The sequence below is a fragment of the Salvelinus namaycush genome, chromosome 41, assembly GCF_016432855.1.
Source record: "Salvelinus namaycush isolate Seneca chromosome 41, SaNama_1.0, whole genome shotgun sequence".
In the NCBI taxonomy this organism is placed as follows: Eukaryota; Metazoa; Chordata; class Actinopteri; order Salmoniformes; family Salmonidae; genus Salvelinus; species Salvelinus namaycush.
In genome coordinates this window covers 11,736,893-11,746,275 of record NC_052347.1, presented here as the reverse complement: position 1 = coordinate 11,746,275, position 9,383 = coordinate 11,736,893, and the positions used below count along the sequence as shown (strand labels likewise).

General features: G+C 43.5%; 1 protein-coding gene across 1 annotated transcript; it reads right to left on the bottom strand.

Annotated features, from left to right (window-relative positions):
- Window positions 1-214: 214 nt before the first annotated feature.
- On the bottom strand, window positions 215-9,100 carry LOC120033901. The gene is made up of 2 exons (XM_038980281.1): window positions 8,959-9,100; window positions 215-2,803 (listed from the first exon to the last, which is right to left on the bottom strand). The coding sequence occupies exons 1-2, from the start codon at window positions 8,978-8,980 to the stop codon at window positions 834-836; spliced, it is 1,992 nt and encodes a 663-aa protein (XP_038836209.1). The 5' UTR covers window positions 8,981-9,100; the 3' UTR covers window positions 215-833.
- Between the last annotated feature and the right edge of the window lie 283 nt (window positions 9,101-9,383).

Below are 9,383 nucleotides of genomic sequence, written 5' to 3'. Positions count from 1 at the left end.
GACAAATAACATTTGATTTGATTCAGTACTGTTACTAAACACAGTCACTTCTGTGTGTGTGCTTAAAGTCTAATTCCTTGATTTGTCAACTGAGCTGAGGGTGACATACTATTTCTTAAAGTCCACATCCTTGCCTTAATCCCAGTGATTTCTTATTTATTCTGTGCACTCAATATTAATGTTGATCTGTATAAAAGAGAAAATGACAAGGACATTTTTATCAGATTTCATTTTATTATGCATTTCAATTCTTTCCCCTTCAAAAAGCCAAAACACTGCAACTGAATACATAATGTGAAATGTGTTATACAGTACAGTACTTCATTTCAGTTGTGAAGAGCTAAAAATATGTTTTGTAATACTGGACCCGACTAAAAAGGTTGTAGATTAAATCTGTGGATTTATGAAAATCTGCATGCAGAAATAGATAACTGTCTTTCATTAAAACAGTAAACTACTCATTTGATTGAATACAGTAGAAAACCATATTCTATAATGAATTAAAATTAACTATAGGATCACAAGAAATCATACAAATGGTGTAAGTGCATACCAAAAAGCTCAAATAACCACAATAAGTGCTTGAACAAAGCTAAAACGATAGTTCAGTAATATTGTGGGAAGATACTTCACTGCAGAAGAGCTATAGTTTATTAACAGTGAAGAGGAAATCACACCATCCACTGCCAGTAAAAAGAACAGACTTGCAACATGTGCTTTTATTGATAATTGTGATAAGTTGCTTAATGATTGAACCTGAATCCACATTTTGAAAGGTCCTGAGAGTATCTTTTTCTTCTGTGGTCTGGTGGTGTTGCAGGCCTAACTGTCCTTTATTTGTTCCAGTAGATCTCATAGGACTTCTTCTCTGTGTAGTTGGCGTCTGCTGAGCTGTTGCTGTTCCTGACCCTCTCCTTCACTACCTTCACCACCAGCCCTCCTGCCAGGGCAATTCCCGCTGCAGCCTTGCCTATCTCTGCCACCGCTGTCATAATGCACGCTGTCGCTCCCATGGAGCCCCAGGCACCAGAAACAACCCGCCCTGCAGATCCACACACCCCACCGGCCTGAACCAGCGGCCCACTCACAGCCACCCCATCTGCCACAGCGGCGGCTGCACACTGAACAGCTCCAGCCGCAACACTGCCCCCAGTGGCCACTGCTTGCTGCCCAGCTGCTACTGAGCCAATAGTAGTAGCATTAGCCACACCTACTGCCCCTGCTGCAGTGCCCACCCCTGTAAGGGCAGTTGTGCTGACAGCTGCACCTTCCAGAGCAGCCCCCAGGGCCGCTCCTGCCCCCATGGCACCCCCCACCCCTGCTGCAACTCCCACTGCTGCAGTCCCAATCAGGCTCACCTGCCCTAGAGCATCCAAGGCAGCTGCCCCAGGACTGGCAGCTTCTGCCCCAGCTAGGGCGCCCACAGATCCCCCCAGCACTCCTCCGGTCGCTGCCCCGAGAGCCATGGCTGTTTTCCCTGCGGCTGCTGCCACTATGGCGCCCACAGCTTTTCCCATCCCTGTGCCGCCTGCCACCGACATCCCAGCCAGCTGCCCAGCAGCAAAGCCCACAGTGTTCCCCATGGCTGCAGCTCCCGCCGCTGCAGCTAGAGGGGCAGCCGCCCCGAACACTGCCCCCACGACCATGCCAGTGGCTCCAGCAGCCACCAGGATCTTCACTTTCTCTAGGACCTTCTCAGAAAGGGCGGCCTCCCTCCTGAACTGCCCCAGGGCAGAGAGGAAAGACTGCCTCCTGCTCAAGGCTCTGTCGCTGCCCCGCCGCCTGGTCCTGAACAACTCCCTCCACCTGTCCCCTCTGTCCCTCGGGAGGCTAACGGCACTTCCTTTCCTCTCTTCTGTCCACCTCTCCACCTTCCTTCCCTCCTCATTTACTCCTGCTCTCTCCAGGTCTCTCTTCCTTAATCCTGAACCTCCCACAGCTGCCCCCCTCCTCTCACCCCACCCACTCCCACTCCATTCTAGATCACACTTCCGCCTTTTAGCTATCTTGTTCTCCCTGTCCGTCATCTCACTGCCTTCTCCCTCCCCTCTCTCTCTCACCATCCTCTCCTGCTCCTCCCTGATGGCAGCCTCAGCCTCTCTGAACATGGTGTTGGTGTAGAAGCCTCCATTGTTCTCTTCCACAATCCTCTCCACCTTCTCCAGCAGCCCTACAACCTGGTGCAGGTCACTTGGGTCTCTGTTGTTGAGGACGTGGTACCTGCCCCCACACCTCTCTATCAGGGCCTTCAGCTCCACCGGTGCGCTGGCTCCAAGGTACCCCTCCATCCCCCGCCCTTCTAGATCATCACCACGAGTGAACAGGACTAGTGTGTGGTCATGGACCGCCCTCTCCCCAAATATATGGACCATGTCCCTCACGGCTCGGTCTTCATCCTCAGTGTAGCGACCCAGTGGGATCACCAGGAGGAATGCATGGGTGCCTGGGGCACACAGTGCCACACACTTGGCTATTTCAGAATGAGTCTGCTCAGCATCGAAGCGTGTGTCTCCAAAACCTGGCATGTCTACCACCACCACTCTCGTCCTCTTCCTCCTGACTCCTTGTCCTTCCTCCTCCTCCTCAGTCAGGTCTGCGCTGCCTTGTTCACAGACTTGGGTGACTGAGCTGGCGCTGAGTTCTGACAGGAAGTGCCTGCGGCCCAGGATGGTGTTCCCAGAGGCACTCTTCCCTGATCCTGTCTTTCCGATCAGGACAAGACGGAGCTCTGTGGCTAAGGACACATCCTCCTCCTTGCTCTCCGAAAAGTCACCTGGGTCTTTTCCCTCCCCTATTCTCCTTCCTGGATGGACATGGAAAAACAGTTTAATTTCTAATGACACAAAACAGCTATACAGTATTATTAGCTGCAGATTTAGCAAACAAATAGAAAATACATGTATCATATAAAAACAATATGTTGACATCAATGATAGATACATATCATTAGCAATCCAGGGATATAGATATGTATTGGCCAATGAGAAGCCTTGAAGCCACCGGTCAGCCATATTGGCACTCCCCAGAAGAGGCAATCCTTCATAGGAATGAATGGACTTCTACAGTATTTCAATTAAATGTTTCTAGGACAAAATTACATGTATTTAAGCATTTTTTGTTGTTCTAGTGGGGAAAGTAAGATTAAAAAATATATATAAAGTAAACTTTAAAGGCATGTAGCAGCTATTTCTCTAAGTTACTATTATATGTGTTTCTGTCATTGAGAAATAGTCTCAATAACTTAGAGGCCACCAAGAAAACCTTGCCAAATTACAAACTCTTAAATCAATTTTTATAATACTGTAATATTGTTTTAAAAGTTGGGTTAAAGAGGTTCTCTCAAAATCAGCTCTAACTTCAGAAACAATCCCACAACTCCCCGCGGTCAGCGTCACAGTGAGGAAATCAAAATGCATGCTCAGCCTTCATATACTCGTGGGTAAAAATAATAAAAAACATAACTTGTGTGTTAGTGGTATGGAGCTAGCTAGCAATTGCATTTCTATTCATCAAGGTGGCCAAGCTGTGTGTGGTAGCAGGGTGTAGCAACACTTACTATGCAAATGTGAGTATGCCTCTATGGCGAAACAAATTAAACACTTCGTAAAAAGTGGGATACATTTGTGAGAATGAGAGGAGCAAATCTGGCATCTACTCGTTAATCTGCGGGGCACATTACATGGCTATCAACAATGAAAGGAGGGCTTCAAGTCAAATGATTAATGCTAAAGTAACCAAATGAACATGTCTGCCAGCTGTTGGTAGCTAACTGCTGTCATACTATAGATAGGCTTGTACTATGGGAAAAGATTTGTTTGTTTCTGTATAGAGCCCTGTGGCTGGGACCGAAACTGTCTGTGTGGATGGCGGGCTAAACGCAACACTTCAGCCATGTATTCCATCATGGATATGGTGGCATTTCAGAAAAAGGAGCCAGGTTTTCTTTGGAGGGGTGTATTGTGAATTTTACTCATTGGAAAAGTTTAGTTTTAGATCTTAGGATTTGGTATTTATTAGGATCCCCATTAGCCGCTGCAAAATCAGCAACTGCTCTTCCTGGGGTCCAACGGAAACATTACATAATATAGCACATTATTAGTCAAGGACTGAACTACATTCATTTAAAACATCACACATAGCCTACATTCAGTGCATTCGGAAAGTATTCAGACCCCTTCACTTTTCCACATTTTGTAACATTACAGGCTTATTCTAAAATTGAGTGAAATAATTTAATCAATCTACACACAATACCCCATAATGAAAGCGAAAACAGATTTTTAGACATCAGAAATACCTTATCTAAATAAGTACTCAGACCCTTTGCTATGAGACTCGAAATTAAGCTCAGGTGCATCCTGTTTCCATTGATCGTCCTTGAGATGTTTCTACAACTTGATTGGAGTCCACCTGTGGTAAATTCAATTGATTTGACATGATTTGGAAATGAACACACCTGTCTATATAAGGTCCCACAGTTGACAGTGCATGTCAGAGCAAAAACCAAGCCACGAGGTCGAAGACATTGTCCGTAGAGCTGCGAGACAGGACTGTGTCGAGGCACAAATCTGGAGAAGGGTACCAAAAAAGGTCTGCAGTATTGAAGGACCACAAGAACACAGTGGCCTCCATCATTCTTAAATGGAAGAAGTTTGGAACCACCAAGACTCTTCCTAGAGTTAGCCGCCCGACCAAACTGAGCTATCGGGGGAGAAGGGCCTTGGTCCCTGACCAGGTGACCATAGAACCCGATGGTCACTCTGACAGAGGTCCAGAGTTCCTCTGCGGAGATGGGAGAACGTTCCAGAAGGACAACCATCTCTGCAGCACTCCACCAATCAGGCCTTTATGGTAGAGTGGCCAGATGGATGACACTCCTCAGTAAAAGGCACATGACAGACCGCTTGGAGTTGGCCAAAATAAATCTCAGACCATGAGAAACAAGATTCTCTGGTCTTATGAAACCAAGATTTAACTATTTGGCCTGAATGCCAACGACCCTATGCACACAGCCAAGACAATACAGGAGTGGCTTCTGGAAAAGTCTCAATGTCCTTGAGTGGCCCAGCCAGAACCTTGACTTGAACCCGATTAAACATCTCTGGAGACCTGAAAATAGCTATGAAGCAACGCTCCCCATCCAACCTATCTGCAGAGAAGAAATAGAAGAAACTCCCCAAATACAGGTGTGCCAAGCTAGTAGCGTCATACCCAAGAAGACTCAAGGCTGTAATCGCTGCTAAAGGTGCTTCAACAAAGTACTGAGTAAAGGGTCTGAATACTTAAATTAGATGTTTTTAAAAACATTTATTATAAATGAGCTTAAATGTCTACATACAATTTTTTGCTTTGTCATTATGGGGTATTGTGTGTAGATAGTTTTTTTCCCTCATCAATTTAATATATTTTTTTAAATAAGGCTGTAACATTACAAAATGTGGAAAAGTCAAGGGATCTGAATACTTTCCGAAGGCACTGTATATCAAATGACTGTCTCTTCACAGTCCCCTGTGTGCAGTAAGGTGTTATTTTATCTGGTTTTATTTCTAGCCATGTAGTCATGGCTCTATTTAATACTGTGTGTTTCCCAGCCTCTGTTCTGGACCTAGGGAATGTGAAGAGACTTCTGGTTGCATGTCTTGTGTTGTACCGATGAGTGTCTGAACTTTGTGCCAACTGCTTGAACAGACAGTTCAGGACCTTCAACACATCAATACCTCGCACAAAGACCAACAGTGATGCAGTCAATCTCTCCTCAACTTTGAACCAGTAGAGACTGACATGCATGTTACTGACACTTGCCCTCTGTGTACATCTAAGTGCGATATGTGCTGCTTTGTTCTGGACCAACTACAATTTACCTATGTCCCTCTTTGCTGTACATGACCACACAGCTTGGCAGTTGTCCAGGTGCGACAAAACTAGGGCCTGTAGGACTTGTCTGGTGGACTGAAATGTCAAGAAGGCAGAGCAACGTCCTATCATGGATATACCTCTTCCCATTTTAGCAACCATTGAGTCTATATCAGTGGAGGCTGCTGAGGGGAGGACGGCTCATAATAATGGGTGGAATGGCGGCGAATGGAATGGCATCAAACCATGTGTTTGATAACATTCCACTGATTCCGCTACAGCCATTACCACGACCCCATCCTCCCCAATTAAGGTGCCACCAACCTTCTGTGGTCTATATGTTTTGACCATGATAGCTTTCTACCTAGGGTTACAACCAGCAGTTTAGTCTCCTGAACTTGCTCAATCGACACATTATTCAATAATATATCTAAATAGGTTTAGTGTTGAGCGAGTGATTTGTCCCAAAAATGCTCTATGTTAAGGGTGTCATTTATTTATTTTACTGTTGCAGCCGACGTGTATACTATTGAGTCGTCAGCGTACATAGACAAGACACACACGCTTTATTCAAGGTCAGTCGAAGGTCATTAGTAAAAACAGAAAACAATAATGGCCCTAGCCGGCAGCCCTGCAGTATACCACACTTCAATGTTGTCACAGTTACTTCTTGTTAAAGAGGCATCAGCTAACATTAGCTTGCTATAGCTAACTATCCTCTTCCTCCATTCCTGAATTAATTTGTGTCTGTTTCTTTCTAGCTGGCAAAATAAGATTTTGTGTACTGCCATATGTCGATAAGATAGCCAAGTTTGTCACTGGTACAGGCTAATAAAATATTCTAAAGCTATCCAGCTAGACAGTGATATCTGCAAGCTAAAACCAGGGAGAAAGGGAGGAGAAAATTCACTTTCTGTTTAATCTGCTGCTGGCTTGATAATGTTCACTCAACACTATGTTCACTTTTCCACATGTAATTGCCCAAATTATTTTTTACTCAATAAAGATTATATTTATGTCAATATGTTGTGAATATTGTAGAAAAATCCTCACAACCGTTTTCCATTACTAAAACATGAGGTACAACCTGGTGCGCACCAGCTTACCATGTACAGTAGGCTGCGAGTCATCAAAATGACTATCTTGCGTTCGGCCCTTCCCGGCAGTATTCATGTTTTAATATACAGGGAGCATAAATTGTACAATTATAAACTAACAAAGAATTTTTCAAGTTAGAACCCATTTATATGTAAGCAATAAGGCTCGAGGGGGTGTGGTATATGGCCAATATACCACGGCTAAGGGCTGTACTTAAACATGATGCAACGCAGAGTGCATGGTATATTGTCCATATTCATAGGTTGCACCTCCGTCACTCGGTCGCGTCATTGCTATGAACATTCTCAAGCCCCCTCCATCGGCGGCACCATAGTGGTGCCCTAAAGTGGTGATAAGCCCAGTCATTCTGGACAAAGACTAACTACTGTTTCTAAACTACACTCTACTGCCTCGAAATACAATGAAATTGCTAAAGTAGTAAAATATTTAGTAGGAAACAATTTTGCCAGCATTATCATGTCGTCAAATTTACTTTAGACAGATGTCATTAGCTAGGAAAGTTGTTCAAAAAAGTTAAAATCCGGTGTGTTCCCCCAATTTTAGCTAGCAAAAGTTATACTGCATCTGAAGTCCATCTGGTGACATCAAAATGATGACGAAAGGTTTTCCTTCTAATTATTTGCCTCCTTTTGAATGGCATTGTATTTCCAAGCCACTGTAACGCACTTTTGATGAAATCTTCATCAGCGCTCATTGACGATGCACTGAGTTGAATGCTCAGTCGGGCATCAGTCCAAAACATGCGTCATCTTTTTTTTACGAAACATGCAACTAATACCACAAACCCCCGAGGTGCCTTATTTTTATTATAAACTGGTTACCAACGTAATTAGGAGAGTAAAAATACATGTCTTGTCATACCGGTGGTATACGATCTGATGTAACACAGCTTTTAGCCAATCAGCATTCAGGGCTTGAACCCCCCCCAGGTTATAATAGTCAGGGTCGTTTGAGCACTGAATGTTGATTGGCTGAAAGCCGTGGTATATCAGACCGTACACCACGTATGACACAAAATTACTTGTTCACTGTTCTAATTATGTTGTACCAGTAAAGAACCTGTGGGGTTTGTGGTACATGGCAAAAGGGCTGTATCCAGGCACTCATCGTTGCATCGTCCTTAACAGCCCACAGCCGTGGTATATTGGCCATACACCACATGCCCTCGGGCCTTATTGCTTAAATATACAGCACCAACTAAATAAATACATGACAGGGTCCATTATCTGCTACCTGGACTTTAGGGAAAATGTTAATATATTTAATGTTCATTTTTTATATTTAGCTTACATAATATAATTTCAAAGTATGCATTAATGTGTCTAATAGAATAATCGTGGAAAAAACAAATGTAGACAATATACGTATTTCTGTAGCTGGTGAAGTGCCAAGATGGCTTCAAAACACCACTCGTCAGTAATCTATTTTATATATAAATAATTGGTTGACAGACAAGCAGCTGATTGTGACATAACTGCACATATGAACCTAGCCTAAGTATTCAGCTGAACAGTCTGCAAATTACACTCGTTCTGAGAGACTATGCCTACTATTTATACAGTTAAGCAATTAGCCTAATCTATCCACTGTGCATTACATAACTTGGTGTAGGCCTGACCTCACACCATTCTTTGACAGGCTGGTGAAGAACAGTCAGGAATGTTCAACTAATTTACGCCGCAGATTGTTCAGCTTTGTTTTCCCTTGTGAAAAACAGCACTGTTTATTAACGTTGACTAGAGACCACACAATCATTAACTAAACATTGCCAAAAGATCAATCTTCAAATAGCACGTTGGTTAACTATTTCCTATTCTTTGAAGTATAAATAAGACTACGGTTAGCTAACGTCAGCTAGCTAGCTATCTCTGTTGTTGACAGCTTGCTGCTAGCTAATGTTAGCTAGATTTGCATGAGTTTTAACTTAGCTAAATGCTATGTTCCAAACTGTCAAATATGGGAGAAAAAAAACAAAACTTGGCCTACCCGATTCCACGAAATTAGACATGATCTCTGTCTGATTAAGCTTCAAGTCTACATTCGGGCTTGTTGTGTTGGTGAAGTGTTTATGGCGGAGATTACTCTTTCTGTTCGGCAACAGTCCAATGACTTTAACCAAAAACAGTGGGGGGAAATGACTTCATGACTGTCGATTGCGCGCCGTCTAGTGGCAGATGTTATGCATTCTGATTTCATTACACTGACTTTTATTAAAATCTTCGGCGATTGATTTATTTGTAATTATTTCAAATTAACAAGTATGATTCATAGTAATTTTTTATTAAACTTAACAAATGTATGATAAATCTACTCACGATAGTAAATTCTCAGTAATGAGACGCTAAATCTGAACCAGAGGAGGCTGGTGGGATGAGCTATAGGAGGACATGCTCATTGTAATGGCTGGAATG

Coding starts and splice junctions, on each gene's coding strand:
- LOC120033901 (XM_038980281.1), bottom strand. CDS start 8,980: ATGTCTAATTTCGTGGAATCGG. Junction 2,804..8,958: donor GTCTAATTTCGTGGAATCGG/GTAGGCCAAGTT, acceptor ATGTCCATCCAG/GAAGGAGAATAGGGGAGGGA.